Source organism: the organism of the source record quoted next, unplaced genomic scaffold, assembly GCF_019419815.1.
Source record: "Pyrus x bretschneideri cultivar Hongxiangsu unplaced genomic scaffold, Pyrus_bretschneideri_v1 Contig12, whole genome shotgun sequence".
NCBI classification, from domain to species: domain Eukaryota; kingdom Viridiplantae; phylum Streptophyta; class Magnoliopsida; order Rosales; family Rosaceae; genus Pyrus; species Pyrus x bretschneideri.
Window position 1 is genome coordinate 4141797 of NW_025999413.1, and position 27555 is coordinate 4169351.

At 38.0% G+C, this 27555-nt stretch overlaps 5 protein-coding genes across 10 annotated transcripts; 2 read left to right on the forward strand and 3 right to left on the reverse strand.

Moving 5' to 3' along the window:
- Positions 1 to 632: 632 nt before the first annotated feature.
- On the forward strand, positions 633 to 4050 carry LOC103966822 (eukaryotic translation initiation factor 5B). Of its 2 annotated transcripts, none has more exons than XM_009380041.3 (9): positions 633 to 1001; positions 1355 to 1447; positions 1544 to 1693; positions 2029 to 2103; positions 2237 to 2353; positions 2454 to 2600; positions 2768 to 2865; positions 3292 to 3505; positions 3767 to 4050. In XM_009380041.3, the coding sequence occupies exons 1-9, from the start codon at positions 926 to 928 to the stop codon at positions 3850 to 3852; spliced, it is 1056 nt and encodes a 351-aa protein (XP_009378316.2). In that variant the 5' UTR covers positions 633 to 925; the 3' UTR covers positions 3853 to 4050. The 2 variants fall into 2 exon arrangements, with proteins under 2 accessions (XP_009378316.2, XP_018507790.2); XM_018652274.2 differs by having other exon boundaries at positions 1547 to 1693.
- Positions 4051 to 5956: 1906 nt separating this feature from the next.
- LOC103966823 (S-adenosylmethionine decarboxylase proenzyme) lies at positions 5957 to 8627 on the reverse strand. Its single transcript, XM_018652271.2, has 4 exons — positions 8467 to 8627; positions 8274 to 8353; positions 7606 to 7760; positions 5957 to 7509 (listed from the first exon to the last, which is right to left on the reverse strand). The coding sequence occupies exon 4, from the start codon at positions 7325 to 7327 to the stop codon at positions 6203 to 6205; it is 1125 nt and encodes a 374-aa protein (XP_018507787.2). The 5' UTR covers positions 7328 to 7509; positions 7606 to 7760; positions 8274 to 8353; positions 8467 to 8627; the 3' UTR covers positions 5957 to 6202.
- Positions 8628 to 12598: 3971 nt separating this feature from the next.
- LOC103966824 (EVI5-like protein) lies at positions 12599 to 16396 on the reverse strand. Of its 3 annotated transcripts, none has more exons than XM_048578046.1 (9): positions 16135 to 16396; positions 15057 to 15216; positions 14731 to 14926; positions 14409 to 14579; positions 14211 to 14327; positions 13389 to 13586; positions 13237 to 13296; positions 13046 to 13144; positions 12599 to 12950 (listed from the first exon to the last, which is right to left on the reverse strand). In XM_048578046.1, the coding sequence occupies exons 2-9, from the start codon at positions 15194 to 15196 to the stop codon at positions 12858 to 12860; spliced, it is 1074 nt and encodes a 357-aa protein (XP_048434003.1). In that variant the 5' UTR covers positions 15197 to 15216; positions 16135 to 16396; the 3' UTR covers positions 12599 to 12857. The 3 variants fall into 3 exon arrangements, with proteins under 3 accessions (XP_048434003.1, XP_048434002.1, XP_048434001.1); XM_048578045.1 differs by having other exon boundaries at positions 15057 to 15282; positions 16136 to 16395; XM_048578044.1 differs by having other exon boundaries at positions 15057 to 15289; positions 16135 to 16394.
- Positions 16397 to 17963: 1567 nt separating this feature from the next.
- Positions 17964 to 23019, forward strand: LOC103966825 (probable inactive ATP-dependent zinc metalloprotease FTSHI 3, chloroplastic). 3 transcript variants are annotated; one of them, XM_048578047.1, is made up of 6 exons: positions 17965 to 18142; positions 18234 to 19406; positions 20654 to 20977; positions 21558 to 21858; positions 21953 to 22149; positions 22631 to 23019. In XM_048578047.1, exons 2-5 carry the CDS (start codon positions 18288 to 18290, stop codon positions 22147 to 22149), a joined length of 1941 nt encoding a protein of 646 aa, XP_048434004.1. In that variant the 5' UTR covers positions 17965 to 18142; positions 18234 to 18287; the 3' UTR covers positions 22631 to 23019. The 3 variants fall into 3 exon arrangements, with proteins under 3 accessions (XP_048434005.1, XP_048434004.1, XP_009378319.2); XM_048578048.1 differs by having other exon boundaries at positions 17964 to 19406; positions 21953 to 22170; XM_009380044.3 differs by having other exon boundaries at positions 17965 to 19406.
- Positions 23020 to 23524: 505 nt separating this feature from the next.
- LOC103966826 (proline dehydrogenase 1, mitochondrial) lies at positions 23525 to 26414 on the reverse strand. Its single transcript, XM_009380045.3, has 4 exons — positions 25709 to 26414; positions 24313 to 24958; positions 23968 to 24208; positions 23525 to 23876 (listed from the first exon to the last, which is right to left on the reverse strand). The coding sequence occupies exons 1-4, from the start codon at positions 26255 to 26257 to the stop codon at positions 23837 to 23839; spliced, it is 1476 nt and encodes a 491-aa protein (XP_009378320.2). The 5' UTR covers positions 26258 to 26414; the 3' UTR covers positions 23525 to 23836.
- Between the last annotated feature and the right edge of the window lie 1141 nt (positions 26415 to 27555).

Sequence of the window (27555 nt, forward strand, 5' to 3'; positions counted from 1 at the left end):
GGAGGTGGGGAAATAAATTGGTTTTGGACATTTGACCTCCTTTTAAAAAGTCCTCTACTTCTCCTGGGTACGAACCTAAAAATATTGGCTAATTAACAAACATATCGTATTCATTTCAAAAACTTTAGATGAACTACTAAAAAATATATATATTAGGCTCCCTAACGTGGAATTTAATAACTGCAAGCTTAGAGAATTTTATGCGGTCCATCCTTTTCTTAAAAATGGAGTCGAAATGACAGAAATAATCTTGAAGGGATTTGAGGAGTTAAAAGGTCCAAAACATCCTCAACAATCTAAGTTACGATAAATAAAGTAATAAGTATTACCACCACTTAAAAATGACGAACAAAAATATTCCCATAAGTTAAAGTCACAAAAACATCACACTCAAGCCCCATTTATTCTGGCCCCATCCACCCCCTCATGTCCACTCGACGCGTCTTGGCCTGGGTGCCGACATCCAAACCAATGAAATGAAAAAACAGAAAATCAAGGGGGTAGAGAGTAAAATTCTGAAATATTATGGGAGCCCCTGATATTTTCGAAAATTACAATACAAACGGGTTAAATTTATTTATTATTATTAATTTTTCTTTTTTTTTTTTGAAAACTGATTTATTAATTTTGTAGACCCAAAAATAAACAACCTAAACCCAAGTCGTCGAGGGACTCAAAAGCCCTCAACTCCCGCGGCAACAGCCTCCTTCCCCCTCTTCATTCGATACCAGCTATCGGCGGAGTTCCAAAGTTTCCAACTTTTTGTAATCTTTTTGTTCGTTGTTCTCTGCCCAAAAAACCCTCTTCTTCTTCTGCATTGGTTTCCTGAAAAATTTACATATAGGAAGAGGAAGCAGAGTCTCAGAGTAGGAAAGTCGGGTTCTGGAGGTAATTGCGAACCGGGTACGGAAAACCACCCAGAAAGATGGGAATGAAGGACAAGAAGAAGACCCATAAGAGCAAGAAGGCTGCCCAGCCAAATTTGGAGATTGTTGAAAAGGGTATTGTCACATTTCGTATAAATTTAATATTTTTTTCTTACTGTTTGACTGTTTTAGCTTGATTCTAACTTGGGGTTCTTGATAAACTTTATGTTTAAATTGAAAGCTCATTTGTTTAGAAATTTTTTTTGGATGATGAAGAAAATGATATAAAATAGATGCTACATACATTTGGAAATTATGGAATTTACACGCTAAAAAAATAGTAGATGTGTGTGTAATTGTTCATATTTGTGGAGACACAGAAATTTGGTAATTGTCCTTGCCAGCATAGTGTTTTTGCTCTCTGTATGTGTAAAGTTACGGCGAAGAGTATAAATAAGTTGTGATTTTGCAATTTAATTTGTTTCCAGATAAAATGTTAGGATCGGCAGAGATGAGAAAGAGAAAAAGGGTGAAGGAAAGCGATGCTGACTCTCAAAAGGTTGTCCAAGTCTCTGTTGAAGGTACATTGGGTTTCTGTTTCTTATGAGTTAAGTACATTGTTAGGACTATAGATTTGGAATGAACTCTATGTTCTCGGTTTGCTTTTGTTGTTTCAGTAGATAATTCAGCCAAACCAGCCAAAGATAAGAAAAAGACAAAACTAACAAAGAAAAGGAAAATAAAGAATGCGAAGAATTATGTAGCTGTGGAAAGCGAGAATGATCACCCAAATACGGAGACTGATGACGATTGTAATGAAATAAATGGTAAGTTGCCACTAGTTGGTAGCAGTATAGCGTATTGTGTGCAGGGGAACCACAGTATTGTGTAATTTGTTAATCGTGTCCTTGTGCATTCAAGTACCTTTTTGGGGGTGAGTGTTGGAAGTTTGTAAATTTCCAATATCTTTGCCTGTCTCTGTTTTGTTATGATAAGAATGTTAAGTCAGAGTTGTTTTCTTTTCTATAACCTAAGGTCACTGGTTTCAATTTCTCACTCAAGTTGTATGAAAATGCTCGGGTGCTTTTGAAGTGTCAACTGTAGAATCCTTTCCTGCTGCTTTTAATTAATTAATTAATTAATCTAATTTTCTTTCTATTAGATGATGGAGTTGCCAATCAGAGCCGATTCGAAACTCAGGAAGAGATTGAAATTGGTGAAGTGTTCACTGAGGCTGGTAAGGGTTTGAAATTGGAAGTTGGTAAAGTGGCAGCTTTTGTTTGATCTGAGCATCGAGTCATTGGATGGAACTTTTATTGCAGTTGTACTTGTAAGGTCTAGTGCTCATTGAGGTTTTCTTTTTACTGTAGGTAAGTCAAAGAAAGCTAAGAAAAAGAAAAAGAAGGATCGTAATCCATTAGAGTTTGTGAAGTCGCTGGAAAAGGAAATAGAAGCTGGTCGGGAGATCTGCTCAAGAGGAATACCAAGTACGATTCTTGAATTTGAACATTTCTTTGTATCCGAGTTCTTACAGTTTCATTGCAACCAGTGCTATTCTACTTTTAGTAATGATAATTGTCAATGTAGGCGTATCCAAGAAAGCTTTGAAAAAGAAAAAGAGGGATCTTGATTCATCAAAGTCCACAAAGACAATGGAAACGGAAGTAGAAGCTGATCAGGCTGATGTTTACCTTATTTCTTCGGGGGATGAGGACTCTTCGAAAGGAATGAAAAGTAAGAATTACTCATTTCAAAATGCTAATTGGTGTATACGGTTCATATTCTAAAGCCAACAAACACCCATCAGTATACATATGGATAATAAGCTTCAAATTATTTGATTTACGGAAGTCAACATATGGTGATAGTTTATCTCTCATTGAGAATTTCTGAATCCACAGAATGGGTTACGGAATACCATCAAAGTAGACCTGGATTGAAGGAACTGCAGCAAAGAATCGATCAGTTTATGGTTGAACATGATGAAAAACTGGAACAGGTAATTTTCCTCTTCGGTGCTACAATTACCCTGCAACTAGAGTATCTTCATTCAAACCAGCGATTGGAACCTTCACTCTTAATAACACTGCTCGCACCGTCTTAAGAATTTGCACATACTTGATCATCATAAAAACACTTTCATGTATATTGAGCCATCTATAAACACATAATGTGTTAGCTGATGTGCTTGCTCTATTGTTTTTCCTTGTTTTGAATTATGGCCCTCATAATTACTTCATGGATGTATGCCGCATATTCCTGCCTCTGAACTTGCTTCATATATGCCCATGTAACGTGGAAATGTATAATCTATTTTTATGGTATATTGTGTGGTTTGTGTATGTCCATCTGTTTATATTCACTGCATGTAACTTCCCAATTGATCAAATGTGTATAAGTTCACATATATATGTGGCACATACAGGAAAAGAAAGAGAGAGAAGCCCGTGCTGCAGAGGGAGGATGGACAGTTGTAGTACATCATAAAGGAAGGAAGAAGACCACGGATGCTGAGAGTGGAATTACAGTAGGGTCTGTCGCCCAGGCGGCTTTGGAGGACAAGGTGGCCAAGAAGAAACAAACCGAAGTTGTTGGGCTAGATTTTTACCGGTTCCAAAGGAAAGAAGCTCAGAGGAATGGTATGTTAATCTTACATATAAAGCTCATCTTTTATTAACCAGAAAAACCACACTTCGTTTGCTGAAAATGTTGCATATGCTCAAAAGCACTCCCATAACGAGCACGCAATGGCATGTTACATACGCTTCTGGTGTCAGTTTCTGTTTTACTTTCATAATTCACACACGAAGGGTTTTGATTTTAGAACTTGAATAAATGTATTTTTGTTAGTTAAAGCGGTGCAGAAAACAGAAAAGCACTAATACAATCCGTCCTTGCAGAAATTATGATGCTCCAGAGCAAGTTTGAGCAAGATAAAAAGCGGATACAGCAGTTAAGAGCGGCTAGGAAGTTTCGACCTTACTGAACACCCGAAAGTTTGTACGAAGAAAAGCCAGGAATCAATTGCTCTCATTCATAATGTCGAGACATGAGTAGTACAATGCACATTGCATAACAGTTTTGCGCCCACTACTTGGTTTTCCGCTTGTTTTTATCAAATGTAGTGACATCCATGTTGAATTCTTTTCACATTTCTCATGCATTAAGATTGGAATTCATCGACTGCCGACAACGCATTCACTGTTTTTAGACAAATTGACCTCCGGTCCCTTTTCCGTCTTCTCTGACGAGTCGAAATCAACGATGCTTGTCTTAAAAGTCTATGATTCCTAGTTAGGTTTAGCAGGGCAACTTCTCCACGGGTACAAATTCAACACATGCAATGATGAAGGGCTGCTTGACCTCTTCCAAGGTTTTGCTTAATGCCTATTGGTTTTCCTTTTCAAGTCAAATTTAGCAGCTTAATTTTTCCAAGTTCGTTTGAGACGTCTTGGGTTGTTTTATTCACCCCCACATTTTGTTGACTACAACTCACATCCTTAGTACCCGTTTGGTACTGAGGTGTTTTTATAAAAAGTGGGTATTAAAAAAAGCTGAGCTTAAAAAGATGTTTGGTAAATATTTAAAAACAGTTTATTTTCACAGTTTTGGATGAAAAAAAGTTGAAAACGTAAAGCAGCAAAAATGAGCTTATTCTTGCAGTACAGTAGAAGTAGTTTTTTTTTTTTTTAAAGCACAACAATACCAAATCAGTCATTAATAAATCCCACTTTTACTTTTTGAACTAAATTTATCTTAATACACCCCTCATTTTTTTCCAATACTACCCTCACCTCACACCCAACATACACAATAATAAGACACCTAACGCTCAAACTCTTTGTCAACATCTGGGTTTATGTCAACTGAGTGTTTAGTTTTCTATCAATTAGGGATTTTAGATTTTGTATTTGAAGAAATTGGATCAAAAACATCGAATGCAAACCAAGATCTGCAAAAAATAGAATAGAGCCTTTGCAATCTTAGCAAGTGAATTCAAAAGGCTGTTCAAGAGAATTTCAGAAGTGTCCACCATCAATTCATCATCAAGCCAACGCATTGAAGACTATTACTTCTATTGGCTCGAGTAAGGAGAAATAATGTGAGGAATAGGACAAGTTGCCCTAAGTTGCTTCATGAGGTTTTCAATATTTGTTTTTTGTATATACCAAACAAGCAACAGCAAACTCCATAATATCAAAAGCAAACCCGTTCAATTTTCTCTGAAGAGATTTTAGCCAATCGAATGAAATATTATAAATACAAACTGATATATGATAAATGACATTGCAATGAATTGTATCGTTGAGTTTAATAGCGGATGAGAGTGGCTTCGAGAGGTTGAAGAAAATAATATACACTAAAAATGATTTTGAGGTGTATTCATAATCGTAGGAGGTCTAAATAGTCTTTTTATATTAAAGTGTATAAGTAATATTTTATGAGGGGTGCGGTGCATTCAACAATACTGGGGTGCACCTAATGTCTTTCCTTGGATTTTTACAACCCAAATGCCCAACAAATTTCTACCAAAAACAAGATGGATGCTAAGGGAACTCTCTTAACTTTGTCACCTCATGCTTGCAGCACAATGTTTTATAATGTTCACGAGAATTGAAGTTAAATTATGAGATGGCAGAATCCATAGAGAGTCACTTTCAAGAGAAACCCTTTAGCATTCCTCAAAACAAGAAGCTTAGAAGCGAGGATGCTTCCTTGAGGGAAGAGATGGTTACTCCTCACCATGGCAATGGGTGGCAAAATGTGTATGACTTATATGCATTCCCTATTCATGCCAACCCAACCGCAACGATTGTAACGTCTTCTCAAGACTTCCATGGAACAGATCCACATTCACCGGAGGCGTCTCGATCGGGCCATTAATATATGATGCATGAACTACGTAGAGAGGCTCGTTTCTTTTTCTGATACTGGTGAATCACACAATAGTGTTCAAAAAGAGATTGAAATACCTCTATAAGTTTGCCCAACCCCAAAATAGAGGACCATCTGACGAAACCATCACCCGGTCCCCGTTTTAAAGAAGAAAAATCTTGATAAATAACATAAACCAGTCATAACACAAGAAATTAAATAGATGACAATAATATTCATCTTATTGAGAAAAAAAAAGGTACATCAACAAAGACTCGTGCATCCAGGAAGTCTCATAACGACGACGGATATCAGCTGCCACCCGAGATCCGGTTTATTGACAATATCATAAACTAAACTTGCAGCGACACAACATGCTGCGTCTACTATAATTGCAACATAACCCCACAGTCACATTTGTTTTTACTTTTATTTATACTAAAAACACGAACAATCAAACACTAGATCTTTGCCAGACCTATTTCTTCAACTTCCTCGTCCTTCTCGTCCTCGCTCCAGCAGCACTTCAGAATCGACCTTGGAGACTGAGAACCGCTGTCGTCCTTGACAAAGCTGTGGTACATGACCGCGCCACCCAGCCCCAAACCCTCGTAGCTGCTTCCTCCGCAGCAGTATCCCTTCAAGTCCAGAGGGCACTTAGCGTTAAGATCTTCGCCTGCGGTGCTCGTGGTGTGTAAGGCTATGGAGAACTCAGCTGGTTTGAAGCAATCCAGAACCCTGTACAGCAGTTGGGTCAAGTTCACATCTTTGAAATCATAGCCCACTGTTTCAAAGCTAGCGTAGCTGAAACCGTCTTCTGGTGTCACATGGATAGTAGAAACTGCATTCCCTTCGATTGAGTTCATGGAGTAGCCGCATGGCTCGAACTCAAAGTCGCATATATCGGATTGCGGGAGGATGTTTCTGATGCCGGATTCTACGGTCATATCAGCAGCTGAACTTGCGTCGGATTTGTAAAAGACAGAAGCCCTCTTCCTGTCTAAACCAGTCATGCACATCTCCAGAGTGTAGGTAGGGCCTGATTGGCGTGAACCCCACAATAAGCTTGCCAACTCCGCCGATGCAGAGTAAATATGCCATTTCTGAGTTTTGTCAGGGCTTCCCATAACATATGCCTTGCTTGCCAAACCAAGCTTGCCAAAATGGCCGTCAAGTACAGCTACCTCCTCCGAAAAGCTACGATGTGGAGAGGGCTGAGCACCAGGAAAGATAAAGCTCCCACGAGAGTACCTCACAGATTTTACAGCCAGAGAGAGGGAGTCAGCCAGCTTGAGGATGGCAGGGATTGATTGAAGCAATTTTGTTGTGCCACAGGTTTTGATGATCACTTTGTAAGGGTACACAAAGAGGCTCGACTCAGATAGGACATAAGAGTCAAGATCATCATTTGACAGTGAAGAAACAATGGTGCACTCAGCTGGTGTCAGAATCTCATCTATTTGAGCTTTCGATAGAGAACGAAGACCCATGCCTTTAGGGTCAGCAAACAGTCCAGGCTCGAAGAAAGAGACCTCGAGCCTCTTTTCATACCCTTCAAATCCAATTGCAGAGACCGGTACAGCCATCTCGAATTAAGCAAGCAAATGACGATGCAACAGCAGACGAAGTGATAACAAGCGAGGGAACGAGAGAACGAGAGAAGTAGGAAAAAGAAATAGACTAGAATAACTAGAGTAAGATTGCAGTATTAACGATCGCACGGGGTTATGTTGGGACTTAACACAACTCAGGAGGGCTTCCGAGCGCACTGCACAGAGAACAATGTATGATAATATTAGTAGAGGGTATCCATACAAAACAAACCAGGAAATCCATGCACCAAGAAACACAAACTAAAACTTACGTTAGAGTAAGCAGCTGATCTGAATTTCTTGATTCCACCGTGAGGTCTGACGTCTTCAATGCTGTAACCGAGGGGAGCTTCGTAGAACGATGATTTACTACTACTAGAATCCTTTTTGCCACCTTTGGACTCCATTAGCTCATTCAGTTATTTTCCTGCAGAAAGGATTAACCGAAATGGGATCAACACCAAATTACCTCACAAGTATAACATCCGTTACCTCTATGCAAATTTCATGAAAAGCCAATTGCTTAGACCAATAAACAACGATTAGCATAGACCAAAAGCCTAATTAACCAATTTTATTTTTAATAACAATCATACATCCAAGCATGAAACCCTATAAACAAAAATGCTACAATTATATACACAAAACAAACAGGCATTGTGAGTAGTCTGTATATGAGATTAAAAACCCACCGAAAATATCGATAATACGCATAGAATTGGCTATTAAATTTGCAAATGAACATCTAGTTTCAAGTTCTAAACCAAATCATTACGTTTTCCACAAGAAAATAGAAGAAAAATCCCAATTCAATATAATTCAACAACAAAAACAAAACTTTGACCAAATCCAGCAACAAACACAATATTTTCTCATATATTCATACCATTAATCAAATCAAACATCGAAATAATAACCGAGATTAGGGAAACAAACTTACAATTGATTTTTCTTTTTATAATCTAATACCGAATCTACAACCTCCTTCAAAATTCCCCCTTTAAATCTCTATATCAACACCTGAAAATGCCAACAGAAACCACAAAAAGATCAGAATTACACAAAAACAAAAAATTGAATTAAAACTCCATAGAATTGAGAACCGAAGGCGAACAATGGAACCCTAATCGTACCTGGAAATTCGAAAATTGGGACGAAATTGGTAAGGAGGAGGCGAAGATCTGAAGGATTCGGCGAAATGGAAACCCTAAAAATAACTGAGGCTCACGAAAATTTGTTAGCAGAAAAAACGGTACTGCGTTGTTTTCGTGAAGCTCCGAGCCCCGACGGGAGCGTTATCTTATATAGTTGAATAATACGTGTTTGCCACGATATTTCTCTTTATTTACGGTCATGCCACGCTTTCTTTCCGCTTCAAGCGGATTTGTTCAACTACTCACGAACCTCCCGTAATTTTTTATTCGTACGATTCTGCCCTTCCGTGTTTGCGCGGATAGGAAGTTCGCCGTCCACAAGGCGGGCAGGGGCCGTTTGGACATTTGATCGGGGAATCAAAGTTTTGAAAAGACCTGCTTAAGCAAACGACGGCGTCAAAAGGGATGGGGGTCCGAAGATTGAGGGCGGGGACGAGCGCGAGTCATCGCGACACGTGGCGGATGGCTAAGAAAGGTGTGGTTGTGAGTCGACCACACGCAATGAGAGGGACCGGTCCTTGTCTTGCGTGGCTGTGTGGGCCCGCATGACAATGTTCATCGAATTTTATATCAAATCAAGCGCAATTTGGTCCACGCCACTTGGACCGGAAACCAAAAAAGAATATAATTAGTGCCGTTTTAAATAATATTTTGTTTCACTCCTATCCCAATCGTGTCTGTAATCATTAGTGTGTTGATTAATTCATTAGGACATTTCACAAGCAATGTAACACCATGTTCAAATCTTTTGTAATGTCACTCTTTATTACTGTCTAGTGATATTCCTTTTCATTTAAAAGTGAGAAGTCTTAGATTTGAATCACGTCGACGGTGAATTCGATATCAAATTACGATGCTAATTATGTGACTTAACTAAACTCTCATTCTTCTTATTATAAAAGTATCGATGTACTAATTTTTTTTTTTTGTAACTATTTTATATCAAATATTTTAATTATATCAATCGTTAATTTACTTGTTAGTAAACTTAATTTTTTTAACATTTGTTGTCATAAGCTTAACAAGAAATGTTAATGAGCTTATTTGAGAAGTGTGATTGTTTATGGACTTTCTGCCACCTCTTTTTTTTTACCACTATTTCTATGTCAACATTATAAAACATTATGCAAAAAAATAAGATGGCGAAGAGTTCATACAAGCCCTACTTTTGAGAGAATCTCATTTGCAATTCTCGAACTTAATATGTATCAATCAATAACAATAAAAAAAACTAAGTTTTTTTTGTCTTCAGAATTTGTGCCCAACATTCCTAATAATGCTTAACATCAAATTAACTAATTAAGACTTTCTTGTTTTTGGGATACTTAATTTTGGAATATAAAGATGGGCGAATGGTCATCCAAATTTTGCGGCGATGCATGCATCTCTCCTAATATCGTGATTCGGAGGTTTAAGCATCTTCTAATTTCTTTGTGTTTGTTTGAAAGCATCTTATGATTAAGCAAAAGCATGCAACTAATGCCAACAACACCTACCCACTAACGTAAAAGCAAGTTAATTGCCACAATTATAGGAATCTTTTTTATTCGAATTAGGGGGTGGCAGAGAGCCACGTTCATGTTTATCTATTCATGTTCATGTCATTTTTGTGTCACGTTTTATGTTCATTCACTTATATACGACTTTAAATTCTTTGTATTCAAAATTTTACTAAAAATTTTACTTTTCCCCTCCAAACTCATATTTTCTAGCCTCTAGCCCATCATATAATATTTATCCGAATAAAGCTCAATGATTAGGATTCAACTAAGCAACTTACCAAATTAAGTTTGGGTGTCCGTTTTTATATTTTTTTTGGATCCCTAATATACCCCATCTAAGCCATTATGGAAAGTTCTTGTAATTTTGTTTTCATTGATCACGTGCATTGAATTTGGCAAGGTCTTGTAGCCATGAAATATGGTTCTATATGGAGGAATTAATTTGGATATATTTTTTTTAATTTCGATGATAAATTTCAATTTGAATATACCTAATTAATTTAGTGTTTATTTTCAACAATATCTATTGTTTTATTTTATGAAAATAATTTACCTACTACGAAAATTAATTTTATGAAAACAATATCTATTGTTTAATTTTATACCTACGTTATAATTACATGAAAATAGTTTACCTACTGTATAATTACATGAAAAAAATGACCTACTATGAAAATTAATTTTTTGAAAACAATATTTATTGTTTGATTTTGTGAAAATAATTTATCTACGGTATAATTACATGAAAATTAATGTGCCTACTTTTTAAATTTGTAACAAAATTAATTTACCTACTTCTTTTTATGGTATTAGTATACATAAATGTAGAATATATGTCCGTATATATTTGATCTAATTAGATTTTGGATTGGAGGAGTTTACACAAAATTAAAATTATATTAAACAATTTAAATGTCTAAAAGAAACGTATAAGAGATTTGGTGGAATGATTTTGTAAATAAACACAAATTCATGGACATCTTTTATCCAACATGACATCATATTTAAAATTTGGGTTTTATTTAGAAGTTATAATATATGTGGGTTTTTGTCTAGAGTTTAAGAGTTGTAAGGGCTTAAATCTAAAGAACCAAAAATTTTATGTGGTCTCTCTACGATCTATCCTTTTGAGTGACACATGTCACTACGTTAAATTTGTGTTAAATTCAATACGACTTTAAATTCGTTTTGGTATTTATATGAAAATTTTGTGTTAAATAAAGACCAAAATGACAAAATACCTTTAATTTAATAAACAATGGGCGAAAATGATATGACAAAATTGAGAGTATTTTTTTATCATTTTCTTGTAATTTAAATAAGATTTTTAATGAAAAGACCAAAATGATTAATGGTAGAGTAACTCAGACACGAGTTCTATCGATTTTAAATCTCAGATAAGGAGTTATGTCATCCCATAAACTATTTTAGCTAAAAAGGCAAAAATAAATTTGGTCGAAAAGACACGTGTCATTCAATAAGATAGGTCACAAAACGTCGACAAATAGCTTTGAGTACAAAATATTTAAAGTCATTATATATATGTTAAATTTGTGTCAAATCAGTTTTCAAAAATATAACAACAATATTAGTTGGAGCAGTGTTAAACGTGTAAACAAGAACTTTCATATTCATGCTCGTTTCGAGTTGTGTAACGAGTCATGTCTAATATTAGGGTTGGTTCTAGATGGACGCATTCCAACTTCCCACCTCAAAAGCAGCCTTTGATTCCTCTTGTTCGTTCTATCATGACGCAAGAAATCAGGAGGGAACACAATGCATGCATGTCAAACAACACGTGGTTCAAGTAATGCTGTGCAACTGTGTCTCTGTGTATCAATTCTGAAAAACGCTCTACGGTCTTTTTGGCTACAAGCACATATTTGGCATCAACTTAATGTCAATTACGCTTTTAGCTTCTTCGAACCAATGAATAATATGATTTAAAAGATTGTGTGTCACGATGGGAAATTTTAAACAGTGACGGATTCGTAAAAAATTATTCGGAAGATCACTTATAAAAGTTCACAAACATTTTTTAAACATATAATAATTTTAAAAGTTAGAAGGGCAACTCCTTTTTAAAGCATTTTATCAAGCAAGTGGAAGTGCATGAAGAGAAACTTCAACTTTACAAAAAACAGCATCTAAATTATTCATGAACGTTTACCGGAGTCCGAAAGGACAACCGACCTCCTTGCCTCTTAATGAGTCTGGCCCTGAATCAAAGATATATTACAAATGATCAAGGCTTTCAATTTTAGAAAGTTCCAAAACCAACGGCTTAGATCACTCGATCAGATTAGATCCATAATTTCATTTCACTTGGTAGATCGGGCCTAGGCTAGGGGCCGACCCTCTCACCTTCGGACCATAGGCCGATTGATGACCACTAGACTGGAGGCCTCGTATTTCAAAATAATCCCGCCCCTTTAGACCGGCATCGTACTAAATGCTTGACAAAAATTAAAAAATAGGGCTGGACGACATAAGGCCGTACTAAGGGGACGGGATACATAGGAGCCGGAACCTTAGAGATACCGCAAACATCGTAAGTAAAAACTGATAAAACAGAGTTCAGGGGGATGATCGAATAACTGCAGCCAAGATTAATGCAAGAATAACAAGATTTATTTATATCCTTTTGGTTTCCTATCTTAATAAATATTCACATCTAACAACATTTGAGTTTGAAACAGGAACAGGGGAGTTCATAAACAAGGACTTGAACAATGCAACTATCAAACAACGATCGAGGGCGATGTTGTCGAAAGTACATTGTTTCGGACAACCGCTGCCATGCCGGGAAAATAAAGAATGACAAGTTAATTTAGCATATGTAGTGCTCCGATGAGATGCGCACAAACTTCATTCCAACTGCTTATCAATCTCTGGAGACTTACCTTCCTTTCCGTTCTTCTTCTCGTACTCCTGCCTTGTTTCCTCCAAACCCCGCGATACCTAGTGAGATCAGCGAAAGATGCATATGCGAGTGAATGATGATAGAAGCAAGAAACTTTGACGATAGAAGCAATGAAATGGATATGAAGAAGAACCTTGATTGAGTAAGCCAATGGAAGTAAAGTATCCGGATTCATTGCATCGTCAGGGAAGTTACGCAGAGCATGAATGAGTTTCTCGAATGGTAATTTTGTCTGTCAAAAAGACAATACGGTAACAAAGTCTATGAGCATGCGATGTTCTAGTTATCATGGTGCGCAGTAGAAAGCTGTTGTGATATACTCACCAAGTCGTCATGGCAATACTTTAACAAGGCTAAACCAACTTTGAAGACAATTCTCACACCCTGTGAAAAATAAGAATTGAAAATTTTTAAATTAGATTCCCACCACCAATAGTACTTCGAAAGAGAGATACAACACATTAAAAATCACTAACCTCGTAGAGAAAGACATCCCAAATTCGAAGAGCCAAATGGAAGGGGAAAGAGTAGGAGAAAACGGTTATGAACCACTGGCTTGCATACATACTAGGATTTATCATTTCTTGAGTAAAATGTTCGCCCAGCTTTGGCAAGTGCTCCTTTACCAACTGATCAAGCTGAAAAAGGTATTGCTGTACCAGTGGTAGCCCTACCTACATGACAAGCATAAACTAACACTTCTAAGAGCATTGAAGCCATTTTACCCTTTACTATCCCCTTTTTTTTCGATGAGAAACAATATATCTGGGTTTGAGTATAATAAACGAACAAACTACTCTAGGCATAATCCGTATGGATAAAAATGAATGTGAACAAGGTCATCAAAACCCCCAAATAGATGCAACGAGTAGAAAAGACACCAAAGACATCATAACAGAATTAGAGCTCTGAAATGCTCAGAATGCCAGCAAATAACAAAGGAAAAATCTTTCAAGTAAAACAAAGGTCTAGGCCTACGCTCAGAGAAGATGTCCCTTGAAAAGAAAGAAAAACATGGATAAACTCTTACTTTGCCTAACGAGAAACCAATGTGCTCAGCAGTAGGTTAGAGTTTTGCAATTTACTACCTAAATCCTATTTGACCAATTGGTTCATCTGATACCATCTCAATCTCTTTTGTTTTTGTTGTTCCTTTTGACTATAAGAATTGGACCAGATGGTCAAAATGGCAGACTAACATTCTTCTTTTTGCATAAGTAATGATGGCATGATTACATTTAGTTAGTCTACAAACCGCCAAAGAAAAGATCAAGAAATTCAAATAGCATAAAGGCTACCTGATATAAACCTTCCATTGGTGCATGGACCGCTCCTTTGAGTAATGCAACTAATAACCAAAATGCATCCTCTTCGCTCATATAAAGAAGTAAGAGACCAGCCAGAAATCCCATTCCCTGCATTCTTTTAACCATTTAAAATTATCCAGTGCCTGACATAAACTAAGTGCAAGAGTGAACAAACAGAAAGTGTCAAACCTGAACATATCCAACTTCTCTGTCAAAGACGGAGTACGCCTTCAAAACATTGTAGAGGGACCTTTGACCAGGGCCATGTCTCTGCTGGAAGAAAATATGTGAAGGGAAGGTACGCGATATATCTCGAATTATATCCAGCTCTGAAGCTGAGGTCTCATAAATCACTAATTGCTGCAACAACCATACCGCTTATTAGTTTAATACTATGGATGTGCGTGCACAAAGAAACAAGAGCACAAGATGAAGTACTGACTTAGGATATGAAAAGAATAATCACAAATAAGGACGAGCAGTGTAAGTAACAACTGAGAATAATATGTACCTCGTAAACCCCAGGGTTCATCAGCAAAAGGTCCCGACTTCCAGAGATCAACTGCCAAACAAGACCCCTTAAACAATCAGGAATTCCTTTCCTTATTCTCCTCTTAACGACGTGAGGTTTTCTCCTAATATAATGTTTCCAATCACTCCCTCCCACCCCAATCATCTTCCTCCATTTTCTAACTCTTCTTTCCTCTCTGAAAACGGTGAAGAGCCACGGTATATAATTAGAATGGATGAAATGTTAAATTGCTCGAGTCTCATATTCATTAAAATGAACTTTTTATGGCCAAACAAAAGCAGAAAATGGTAAATTGGTAAGCTTACCTCTCATATTCAAAGGCTGACCTGCTCTTGGTTAAACCTTGAGGAGAAACTTCCGGCTTTAAGAAGCCAAATCTGTCCAGTCTCAGTGGAGGAACTGGACCTGGCTCATGATCATCATCTTCTTCTAGTTTGTTTTCCATTTCACTATCTTAAAGAATCTCTTGAACGCCACATGGCAAAAGAGACAACTATGTTACCACGATCAATTCCGTGGACCAAATAGACCGAAAACACTGAAAGAGGTGAAACAAAAGAAAAGTGGAACTGCTTGCAATCAAAAGTTTACCACAATTACAAGAAAACAAACAAATCCACTTCCATAAGAACTCAAAAACATATGAAGGACAACTTGTGGTAGCCATTAATATAACAGCAACCTTTTGCTGCCGAATTGCTAATAAGACTCGCAAGTTAGACGGCCATGATATTATCGATTAAAACAATCTGTCGAACCATTTGGCAGATAACTATAACTTCCATTACTCAATAAATATGCCATATCCTTAGCTTTTAAATATGACAAAATACAGCTGAAGAGACCAACAATGTATATGGACACCAAATGGGACGTATCATGAGAGAAACTACAAAGCCACGCACATAAGAAGATGCTCAATACCACAAAAACGATTATTATCATCAAACTGAAGAATCACATCACAACGTTGTTCCCAATTAACATATAATCCAAAACGAGTCTCGTCAAGTGACTAAGGAAGTCACCACCCTTGGATTTGGTATCAAGGGTTGAGATTATAACACGACAAGCACATCCATTTATATCTCCACCACTGAGTGACCACATATTTCTTCGTCGTTCGGTGACAAAGAGACCATTCTGTAATCCAAACACAACCATTTATCTTCTGAACAAACAAAAGCATACCCAATAACAAGAAAACCAAATCAGATCAAATCAGATTCAGAACCAAAACAAAAACAAAACACGTGGGCAGAGTGAAAAACAATCAAACATCCACCGAGCTCTATGGATCCACAAATTTCTCAATGCATGGAGGCAAAAACCAAAAACCCAAATCGAAATCACAGTCAAAAGCAGGAAAAATTAAAAACCCACCTGGGAAATTGGATAAGTTTGATGGGTTTTCTTCTGCTTGTTCCTCTGATCGTTAAAGTTGCTTCCTTTTTCTCTCAAATGGTGGTGGTTTTTTTTTTTCAGCTGCTTCCCAATCAATGAATTCAAGACACAGGAAGGCCTAATAATGTGGTAGTTTCTGTCATCCACCAAAACCAAATGGAGCTGCTACACGCGTGTGCGCCATAGAGTGCGTCCGCCCCCTCTCTCTCCTCACTAGGATCAAAATATCTTCGGATACTATTAATCGAGATTTTATGGATGGCGGCTTTTTGGAGTCGTTGCTTAATGGCAAACCAACGACAACAGAACGCGTGGTTTGTTGGATATAACAAGACATTAAAAAAAGTTGGGATTATTTATACTTGTTATCTTATATTTTTTGACATAATATTTTATAATATTGATAAATGAATTAATGTCACATCTTAGTCCGGACCTTCATCATATCCCGAGCTCGACTTCACCGTCGCACGATATTATCCATTTTGGACTTCTACCACATCCTCACGGTTTTGTTTTTGAGAACTCACCCTCATGGTTTTGTTTTTGGGAACTTACCCTCATGGTTTTGTTTTTGGGAACTTACACGAGAACTTCCCAGTGGGTCACCCATCATGGGAATGCTCTCGCGCACTACTCGCTTAACTTTGGAGTTCCGATGGAACCCGAAGCCAATAAGCTCCCAAAAAGTCTCGTGCTAGGTAGAGATGAGAATATACATATAAGGATCACTTCCCTAGGCAATGTGGGATCTTACAATCCACCCCCTTAGGGGCCCGGCATCCTCGTCGACACACCACGGCCAGTGTTAGGCTCTGATACCAAATTGTCACATCTCGGCCTGGGCTCGACTTCACCGTAGCAGATATTATCCACTTTGGGCCCCTACCACACCCTCATGGTTTTGTTTTTGGAAACTCACACAAGGACTTCCTAGTGGATCACCCATCATGGGAATGCTCTCGTGCGCTATTCGCTTAACTTCGGAGTTCCGATGGAACCCGAAGCTAGTGAGCTCTCAAAAGGCCTCGTGCTAGGTAGAGATGAGAATATATATATAAGTATCACTGCCCTATGCGATGTGGGATCTTACAATGGGTGCGCGGAGCATGGTGGCGAAATCCATCATTTCTGAAATGAATTTCCTCGATCTCCACCACCACCATTAGACTCCCCTGGACGATGTGAGATCTTACAATTAACGTTAAAGTGTGACGTGATAAAGAATTTGCAAAGAACCTCGATTTGAGAAAGCCTATTTAACATTTCTCTTCCGTTGTTTTTTGGCAATGCATCTAATTTGGTGGTGATTTGCGAGGAAAAGTATTTTTTTTTCTTTTCTCGATAAGTTATTTTAGCCCTATTAAAATTAATTTTAAATCAACAATAAATGTGCGCACAAGAAAATAAAGGGAAATTTATTAACATTATTTATACCCCTAGGATTAATTCGAACGTTAATTTATTAACATTTTCTCGATAAGTGATTTTAGCCCTATTAAAATTAATTCTCACGTTTGTTCATGTAATTTGTGCCCCTAGAATTGGTCTTGTTTTAACTTTATTTTAGTCGACTCCTCAATTAACTTGATCATTAAATCTATGTTCCGCACATATTTTCATCTGTGAAATCCAATATTTTGAGAAAACTAATTAAACAAAGTAAAATACCGGCAATAAAGGTCCAATTTAGTCAAACAAAATCATAATCCTGTGCAGCCATACCCATGATAGAGAAACAGTGGAACCAATCAGAGCTTACCATGTAAAAATATCTGTTAGCAAAAACCTTGGAGAGAATTTCTTTCGGTTCATAGCAAACTGTTTTCCTCCTTCGTGTATTCCCCCCCTCATTCATGGACGCAATCCACAAAGACTCTCACTTTCATCTCCCATCTTCCAAAAATCACTAGCAAACGCTCTTCCTGCTCAACCAAAATTCCCCAGCTCTGAAGAATTTGAGTACCAAAACAAACACCTCTGACAGGTTTATTTTTCAGAATTTTGTCCGTTTTTCTTGCCAAATTACACAAAATTATGATTTTTTCTGTGTTAATCTTGCAATGGTGATTATGCAGTTAGTGGGTTTTGCTCTGATGTTTCAGTAGAGTAAGTGTTGTTGTAGGAAAAGCATGGCTTCTTGTTTTTCTGTAGTTTCCAATACTGGGTTCTTATCTGTCCCAAACAAATTGGAATTTAATGGCGGAAAGTCCAAGTCTTTGGGGAGGTATAAAGATTTTTACTGTAGTTCATTTGGTTTTCGGTCGGCGGGGTTTCATAAATTTCGAAACTTTCAACATGGGTTGTTTTGGAACAATGAGCTTAGGCCGCTGATGAATGGAAACAATGGAGTTTGGTTAGAGGGATTGAATAATTGTTGTAATTCTAGACATAAGTTGTGTTGTTACAATAAAATTGAGCCATTGACAAATGCGAATAGCGCGAATAAGCAGATCCATTTGGGGAAGAAAGGAGACACTAAGTTGAGATCTTTGAGGAGGCGATTTTCTTTGAGATTACGCCCGAGGTTGCGGTGGTTGGCTATGAGAGTGAAAAGAGTTACAATTCAGTCAGTGTTGAATGGTGTTCGGACCTTCTTGCGAAAGAACATAAGACGAGTGACGCTTGTTTCTTTGGTTTCTGTAATATTGGGGCTGACCTATCTGTTTCTGAAGTTAACAGCTGTGCCCTCTCCAAAAATGGTTCCATATTCAGAATTGGTAACAAGCCTGAGAAATGAGTCTGTTACGAAAGTTCTACTTGAAGAGGGGTCTCGTCGAATATATTATAACACAAACTCTCGCATCGATGGGGATACTCAATTGTCTGAAGGAGAATTACCAAGCGTCCAAAGTGAGAATGTGGCCGATAAAGTTACAAGTGATGATGGTTCTCGATCTAGTCAAGCACTGAATACGAATGTATTGAGAAATTTATCAGCGACTCAAGCTTCAACCCCTGACTGGCAGTATTTGACTAGAAAAGTAGATCATGATGAGAAATTTTTACTTAGTTTGATGAGAGAGAAAGGAATTACATATAGCTCGGCTCCGCAATCAGTTTTGATGTCAATGAGGACTACTTTGATAACTATAATATCTCTGTGGATTCCTTTGATGCCATTGATGTGGCTTCTTTATCGTCAACTTTCAGCTGCTAATAGCCCAGCTAGAAAGCAGCGACCTGATAAGCAGTCGGTTGGATTTGAGGATGTTGAGGGAGTTGATGCTGCAAAATTGGAGCTTATGGAGGTACACATCTTTTCTCTTGAATGCATTAGATATTTTGCATACTTTTCTTTATTTCTGTATGTCGATACTTTGTTTCATTGCTAACTTGATTATAGAGTTGATAATGTGGTACTTTCTTAACATGGAACTGTGGATATCCTTCACTCTGCTTGCTACCATTATGTACTCCGTGAAAGCAGGGAAGCTTTTGGCTTAAATGCTTGCTGATACAAGTTAGAAACACTACGAAGACATATTTATCAGTTCTTAGAAGAACGCCAAAAAATGCCTCTTTTGCTTGTTGTTGGAGTGTTCTGATCTCCACGAGCTTGAAACACCAAAGTCTTGAACAGTTAAAAAAAAAATATATATATATATATATAAGTACTGGAAGGTGTGGCTGGATCACCTCCTTTTCAGGGAGAGCTAATGCTTGTTGGGTATTTTGGTTTAACACTGCTGCACACCCAAAAAGAAGCGAACTACGTCTGAGTTAAACTTGGAGATGGAAGTCTTCTTTCGTTTCTCGACGGTGAAGTAAGACTAAGCTCATGAGCTTATTATCCTAGGTTGGAACAAGTTGATAGGATCCCCTTTTTTACATCCACATGTCCCTCCCGTGTGGTGACGTGGGGGCGTAAAAAAGGAAAGAGAGGGATGGGGTTTCTCTCACTTTTGGCATAGAGGGCTATTAGCTCAATGGTAGAGCGCGCCCCTGATAATTGCGTTGTTTTGCTTGGGCTGTGAGGGCTCTCAGCCACATGGATCGTTCAATGTGCCCATCAGCGCCTGACCCTGAGATGTGGATCATCCAAGGCACATTAACATGGCGTACTTCTCTTGTTCGAACCGGTCTACATATATATATATATATATATATATAAGTTCACATCATGAGTCTATATTTGTATCCAAAACAGTGCTGGGAAGGTATCTCATGGCTTGCAACAAGCCCTATTGCACATGGCGATGAGCCTTTCAGGGTGCATATTTTATTGAGATATAATCCTGTGGATACTTCTCGTTTTATTTAGAGGTGTTAGACAAGCAAGTGAACAACATACGCCTTGTATAATGGAATCTCCTTAAGTTGTATGTCCTTCTAAAGTCTATTATTGCCTCTCAAAACTATGATTTTGTTACCATAGCAAATTTTACTACCTGTTTGTATACATGATTACTAACAAAGGCACTGAAATATATTCTCACTGTTTAATTATTTATACAATTCTCTTGCTTTATTTTCGTGACATCTTTCTCGTTTGTAGATAGTTTTATGCTTGCAAGGAGCTATTAACTACAACAAACTAGGAGCAAAGTTACCCAGAGGTGTATTGCTGGTGGGTCCTCCAGGAACAGGGAAAACATTACTTGCCCGTGCAGTGGCTGGAGAAGCAGGTGTACCATTTTTCAGTGTTTCTGCCAGTGAATTTGTGGAGATGTTTGTTGGAAGAGGGGCAGCTCGCATTAGAGATCTTTTTAATATGGCAAGGAAGCATTCACCTTCAATTATATTCATTGATGAGCTTGATGCCGTTGGAACGAAACGTGGCAGAAGTTTCAATGATGAGCGTGACCAAACATTGAATCAGGTAATATAAGGTCCAATTATGGCTTCAATCCTGCATTTCTTGCATCCATCCGTATCAAATTTTAGCGGTCACATTCTGAATGTCTTCTGTAATTGTTAGTATAATTTGATCTGTGGGTCATTGTTTGTATTTCCAAACTTTTTGATAATTGTCAAACCACTGTATATAGGAAGACTCTGGTTCTCTTCTGTTTGATTTCGTTTGATGATAAAATCATATTGATCCCCCTTAAAATCTTGCCAACTTTTCTTGCTTATTACTGTGCGATTAGCTTATACTTTCACCTTCAATCTTGGAACGTTGAGTATTTCCTTTAATGTCCTTAGTTTTGTTTTCAATTTTCAAGTCTAAATAGCTATCAAGTATCAACACGTTAACTTAGCTTATTGTTTCGAATTTCGATCCCTGCTGTTATGTACAATAGTAAAGGCAGTATTAAGTATTAACCACATTATTGTATTGGTAGACCTTGGATTTGAATTTCAGGTGACATCTTGTCATCTGTAATGTATGTTTGAAATTTATTTTAATATCAATTAAGTTAATGTTTTTCATCAAAAAAATGTTTCTGTTCTTGTAGTTGCTGACGGAAATGGATGGATTTGAGTCAGACTCGAAGGTTATTGTTGTTGCTGCAACAAACAGGCCTGAAGTATTGGATTCTGCCCTTTGTAGGCCAGGCCGCTTCTCAAGAAAAATAGTTGTAGGGGAACCAGATGAAGAAGGAAGGAGAAAGATATTGGCTGTACATTTGAGAGGAGTTCCTTTGGAGGAAGACACTAATCTTATTTGCGATCTCATTGCTTCACTGACACCAGGTTTTGTAGGTGCTGATCTTGCAAACATCATCAATGAAGCTGCTTTACTTGCTGCTCGTAGGGGTAGGGTATATAGTACATCCAAATATCACTCGGTTTTTGCAATCTGAAATTGTACATGGATCTCAACTTCATATTAATCTATGGTCTGTTGCAGGTGGTGAAACTGTGGCCAGGGAAGATGTAATGGAAGCAATTGAAAGAGCAAAGTTTGGAATTAATGATAAGCAACTTAGGCCGAGTACAATAAGCAAGGAGCTCGGGAAAATGTTCCCATGGATGCCTTCTCTGATGGGAAAGAACACAAGACAAGATGGAGTGCAAGGGCCACTAGGATATCAAACTCTGAGCTGAGTATGTACATACGTTCTAGCGGTAGTGATATGATACAATACAACTTTTTTACAAAGTCAGCGATTTTGATTTATATTTGTTATCATCATCGGAAGCACTTTTAAACCTGAGCTGAGTATGTCTTGTTTTTTTCTAGTTTACATCTTCTGTTCCTTTTCTCCATTTTCCTTTTATGAAGTTAAATTGTTGGATTGCAGCACTTTAAGTCATTCTAAAAGCACTTTTAAACACACCGATATCAAATACAGTAAGACTAGAAATGTATTGATGTATGTGTGTGTGTAAATCTTGTCCATGAAAAATGGTTGGTTCACTTTTGGTGGGATGTCATTTTCCAAATGGGATGTATCATGCTAAATCTTGTCAGCAACCTAAACCATGATTAGGCCTGTAGATTTGCCATTTAGTCTTTTTAAGATTCTCTTGGATTCTCTCATGCGTTTCAATTCACTTTTGTTTCTTGTTTGTTTCTGTTTGGTAGTGATACCATGACCTTTTCCCAGAAGGCCGATTCTACACGAGGCTTCTCTGATGCAAGTCCGGCACTATATGAGAAAGCAGGTCCGGTGCTATATGAGGAACGACTGCTAAGAAGTGGGCAGCCGATCAGATAGGATCGTATTTGCAATGTCATGAGAATTTCGAACCTGAGGGAACTACGAAGATGCAATCGGGTATCGAGTAGATTCGATGTCAAGATATTGCAAAGCATACCATGAACGTACACATGAACTGTTTTTCCAGGTTAGATGCATTAGGTTTTCATTTTTGGATAATATTGGTTGAAGCACATTGCTGTATCTTTCCATTGTATTTATGATATTGAAAGGGCGATCCAAGCCAACAAGGCTTTCCGCTTTGCAAGAGTCAGGGAGGAACGTTTATTGTACGCAGCCTTATCTTAGCTTTGCAAAGAAGCTATTTCCATGACTCGAACTGTGACCTTTTGGTCATAAAAAAGTAATATTTATGTTGCGTCAAGGCTTGCCCTTGTATTTATGATATCTACGAGATTATAATTATTGACAACAATAAGAATTAAATAAAGGGAATATTTTATGGTTTGGAAACTTGAGACCCCACCGCCCATCCATTACACATGTTGATCTGAGAAAAGATGTTGATAACCACTGCAAGCCACTCCTAAGTGTCTTTGGTCGCAAGTATTGGGAAATTCGAGTCAAGGATGTGCTTTTATATTTGTACATTTAAGGAAATTTCGGGTCAGACTGTTTGATCATGTGACCTTTCCCTTCGGATTACCTTCACAAAATCATGGGATGCCGATCCCACCCGTGTGAGAGAGGGCAGCCTTACCCAAGTTCCTCTTTAGTTACTCCTAGTCATTCAAACATCATCCACACATTTGAGAAACTTTGAAGCAACATTAACATTTTATTCATATTCCTTCTGCTGAAGGAAGCAACACGATTTGAAACACAGTCGATAGGGCGGCGGCGCTTGCGGTGGGTTGCCATGGAAGTAGACCTAGGAAGCAAAGATGGATCTGTTCCCCAGTAAAACAACCTAATGTAACGAGGAAGATAGAAACCAAACTTCCTAATTCCTATATGCACATTTAATTCGACTAACTTACGAGCAATCCACCAGTGTTACAGATCATCCTATTTGCAAGATTGGTGACGGATCACCAAGCTTGCTGTTCCACAAAGACGTTACTTTCGCGTTAGATGATTGCTGCTTCAAGTCTCCTCATCAGCTCCTTCCTGTATCCAAACGAAGAGTTCAGACCGTGTTAGAAAAAAACTGACCTTTTACGCTGTGAATGTATCAATTTTTATCCAATTTTGAATTTACCTTGTGAGTTTTCTGTCATGAGAGGAAGCAGATAAGAGTCCCCTGTTCTCTTCAGCCCTCCTTAACAGGTAAGGCAGCACCAACTGTATCGGTCCGAATGGCATGTACTTGCTCACTTGAAACCCTGAATTTTTCAGGCGGAAGGAAAGCGATTCTGACATTCCGTACAGCTGTGCAAATTCGAGCTTCCGGTGCACCTTCCCGACCCCGATTTCATGTGCTTTTGCCATTGCCAGTCTCCCTACATTTGCATTAATAATTGTACGTCAGACATACCGATGCAAAACTCGTAACAATGCAGTTGGCTTTTCTGCAAATTTAAGCTTTCAAGTGTGATTTATTTACCTGATTCCATATTATGGGTTGCAAGAACCACTGCGTCAGAGCCATTGCCAATCCTTTCGAGCATGAACGAAGCACAATCATTGTAACACGCGTGCGTATCCTCAATGCAATCGTGGATAGGAGACTTACAGCCCAAGGAAGAAGCTAATTTTCCTTCACTTGACATATAAGCACCCCTCACCACTTTGAACCCCATTGGAACACCCATCTTATCTGCTGCCTTTGTTGCCAGCAACAATCTTTCCTTTGCATCTTTCAAGTAAGCTTGAAGCGTCCCATAAACAATCGGGTGATCATCTTTGTTGTAGATGATTGCAGAGGAGTAGGTCAAGTAATCGATGGCTGGTTGAATTGAAGTGTACTCGGCATCGACGGATAGAGGCACATTGGCTTCTGCGCACTTTTGGGACAGTTTTAGTAGTCTCTGGTGGACTAACTCGAGATCGCGCTCTTCTTCCGGAGTCAAATGCTCCGGCTTTTCGAGCGTATGGTAGAGAGGGCTCGATTGGGAGAAAATGGGAAACGTATCGCGCTTCCATGGAAGATTGAAAGAAGGATCTTGATGTTGCCATCTCAGCAAGTCACTCGCTCGCTTAAGCAGGTTCGTAGGGCAAATTGCAGTGATTTTCACAATGATAAAGCTCACCTGTTACAAGCCAAAAACATCACTTTCAGTTACCATCGCATATAAACTTCATATGGAAGTGGTGAAGAGAAACAAATCACATCAAGAATCTGCTTTGTTTGAAAGTGCTTTTTTGATAAGTCACTGTCAGAATCAGAACTCAATTGGAAAATTTGTCCGTAGACAGGTAATCCGTAATCGGCAGCCAGCAACTAGGAAGCCAAGTCAAATGTAAACAGCCCTAGGCCTAGGTGCATGCAAACAATCAACTTGATGGTGCATGCAAACAACCAACTGGTATAAGTAAGAAAGTAGGACCCGCAATCCTCCATACCTACATGCATGACATGCCAACTGTATGGACTCAGACTCTTTGATCGCGTGACATGTCGAACAATCTCCTAAAACAAGAAGATCCATTTTTTTTGGTCTAATGCCGGTCAAAACTTTATTAATGCATGATAAATAGGGATCTTTTACGAGGTATTAATAGTTACACATTTTGTTTTAAAATATGAAAATTAAGCTCTAACGGTTAAAATTTGGACTCTGTAACACTAGAGTCTTTGTAGTAAACATGCTATATTATTATTATAAGCGTGATTAGTGATGTAATTAGTAAATATGGACTTTTATGACAACAAAAAAAAAAAACCGTTTTTAATTCGAAAAAAATAGAAAAGAAAAGCAGAATTTTGATACTACCACAGAAAGAGTCAAGAAATAAAATCTTGAATCTTTGATGTGGGGTGATGTGAAGAAACAACTTACCGAAGAAGGTGGCAGGGATTTGGTGGATTCAGCGGTGTCCAAGAACCCTTGCAAGTTCCTGTCACAAGCCTCGTTGTCGCCGGCGTACTCCAAAGAGTAAACCAGCATCCCTCTCAGCCCCGCCTCGTTCAGCTCCATCACCGACTTTCCGGCGGCGACAGCGTCCTCGCCGGCGCAAAATTGGTCATAAATCGTTGACCGTATCAACCCCAAGATCACGTCTTTGATCAACGGAGTCTGCATGAGCCTAGAACGCATGACCCACATCCCAACATCCACCATCGGCTCCACCGCCACCATGTGGAGGTTCAGCGCCGCCCTCAACAGCCGCGACGTGGAGACCGACGCAAAGAGCTTGTCCGCGTCATCAAAGCTGGAAAGGCTGAGGGTCACGCTGTCGGCGTTGGTGGTGGTGGTAGTGGGGTGTGGTGCCTTTTCGGCGTGGCCAATTGGCTGGGAGATGGCAGAGATGGTGGTGGAGGAGGCGGAGTTAAGCGGCCCGATAGTTTTCAGGAGTTTTGATGCTGCTGGGATTACACGGTTTGCCATTCAACGGTGGGTGGCTTGAGTAACTCTCTAGCTCTCTTGTTTCTAATTCTCCCCTCTCTAGCTCTCTGTTTCTAATCCTCCTCCTCTCTCTCTCTCCAGCACTCTCTCTTTCTCTCTCTAGAAATGTCTTTCTCTGTTATGTGGTTAGAACTCTTGGGTTTCAGTTACTTATATAGACAGTTTCAGAATTTTTACAGCGCGGTGCGAGCTGGTGTCGGGTGAGAAATTTTTTGTTCACGATATGAGGCGAGGCGGTAGTAAATCATATGTCATTATACAATTAAAAGAATGTTATTATACAATTAAAAGGAGTGTTTTTAAGATGTGTATTTAACGAGATTTTGAGATATTTTAATTCTTTTAATAAATCTAGGGGTATTTAATTATGATTTTAAGTGATTATTTGACATTCTAGTCAACATGTAATGAATCAAAATTTTAAGATGGTTTATTAAAATCCATAGAAATATAGGTATATTCAGTTAGAATTTTAAAGAACTTCATAACAATCAAAGTGTATTTAATTTATTTTAAAGAATTTTAAAAAGTTGAGAAATTTGAGGGAATTTGATAGATTTCATAGTGTATTTTAAACGTTCACAAATCTCACCTCTGACCTCTCCCTTTGAGATTTTGATTGAATTGAATCAAGATTTTACATTAAATCTATATAAATCAATTAAACTCCCTCAAAATCTTGGATTTATAAATCCCTTGAAATCCTTCAAAATTTCAATTGAATACATATGTGAAGTGTCTATCTAATTATATAATAACATGTGACATATCACTCCATGTTTTGGCACACTGAAAAATCTGGCTCTACATAATCCTCTCCAAGTTTCAATTTTATTTTATTTTTTCAATTTTATTTATTTTTTGGTTAGAAATTTTCTCAGATAGAAAGTAGGATCTTTTGTTTTTTGTTTCCGAAAAATTAGGGTCTAGAAAAGTAAGTGTATTGACTTTCCAAATAAGTAGTAGGATAACCAAGAAACTTATCTCGCAATTTAGGTAGTCTTAAATTTAGTTGGATTTATCACCTGCGATCTTCATGCAATGAATATAAAAACCTAAACAACCTAATTCCATTCCTCCCTTAACAGCTTGTTCGGCAACAATTTTCAATTATATAGTGGACTAAAAACATTAAACGAAAGACTTTTTGGAAAAATTTAGAAGCGGGAGGCTTGTATGCTAACGACCATTTTTTCTTTTTTTCTAATTAAAAAGAAGCTATAACACGAGCTTTACCTTTCTCTCGGAAAATACTCAAATGCAAAGGGACAGATACACTG

Excerpts from the sequence above, each read along its gene's own strand:
- LOC103966824 (XM_048578046.1), bottom strand. The coding sequence starts at position 15,196 with ATGGAAAACAAACTAGAAGAAGATGATGATCATGAGCCAGGTCCAGTT. Across the intron at positions 14,927-15,056 it reads TCAGCCTTTGAATATGAGAG|AGAGGAAAGAAGAGTTAGAA; the intron begins GTAAGCTTACCA and ends CACCGTTTTCAG. Across the intron at positions 12,951-13,045 it reads CATTGGCTTACTCAATCAAG|GTATCGCGGGGTTTGGAGGA; the intron begins GTTCTTCTTCAT and ends TGATCTCACTAG.
- LOC103966825 (XM_048578048.1), top strand. The coding sequence starts at position 18,288 with ATGGCTTCTTGTTTTTCTGTAGTTTCCAATACTGGGTTCTTATCTGTC. Across the intron at positions 19,407-20,653 it reads CAAAATTGGAGCTTATGGAG|ATAGTTTTATGCTTGCAAGG; the intron begins GTACACATCTTT and ends TCTCGTTTGTAG. Across the intron at positions 20,978-21,557 it reads GTGACCAAACATTGAATCAG|TTGCTGACGGAAATGGATGG; the intron begins GTAATATAAGGT and ends CTGTTCTTGTAG.
- LOC103966823 (XM_018652271.2), bottom strand. The coding sequence starts at position 7,327 with ATGGCTGTACCGGTCTCTGCAATTGGATTTGAAGGGTATGAAAAGAGG.
- LOC103966822 (XM_009380041.3), top strand. The coding sequence starts at position 926 with ATGGGAATGAAGGACAAGAAGAAGACCCATAAGAGCAAGAAGGCTGCC. Across the intron at positions 2,104-2,236 it reads TGAAGTGTTCACTGAGGCTG|GTAAGTCAAAGAAAGCTAAG; the intron begins GTAAGGGTTTGA and ends TTTTTACTGTAG. Across the intron at positions 2,866-3,291 it reads ATGATGAAAAACTGGAACAG|GAAAAGAAAGAGAGAGAAGC; the intron begins GTAATTTTCCTC and ends TGGCACATACAG.
- LOC103966826 (XM_009380045.3), bottom strand. The coding sequence starts at position 26,257 with ATGGCAAACCGTGTAATCCCAGCAGCATCAAAACTCCTGAAAACTATC. Across the intron at positions 24,959-25,708 it reads AATCCCTGCCACCTTCTTCG|GTGAGCTTTATCATTGTGAA; the intron begins GTAAGTTGTTTC and ends GGCTTGTAACAG. Across the intron at positions 23,877-23,967 it reads CATGACAGAAAACTCACAAG|GAAGGAGCTGATGAGGAGAC; the intron begins GTAAATTCAAAA and ends GTTTGGATACAG.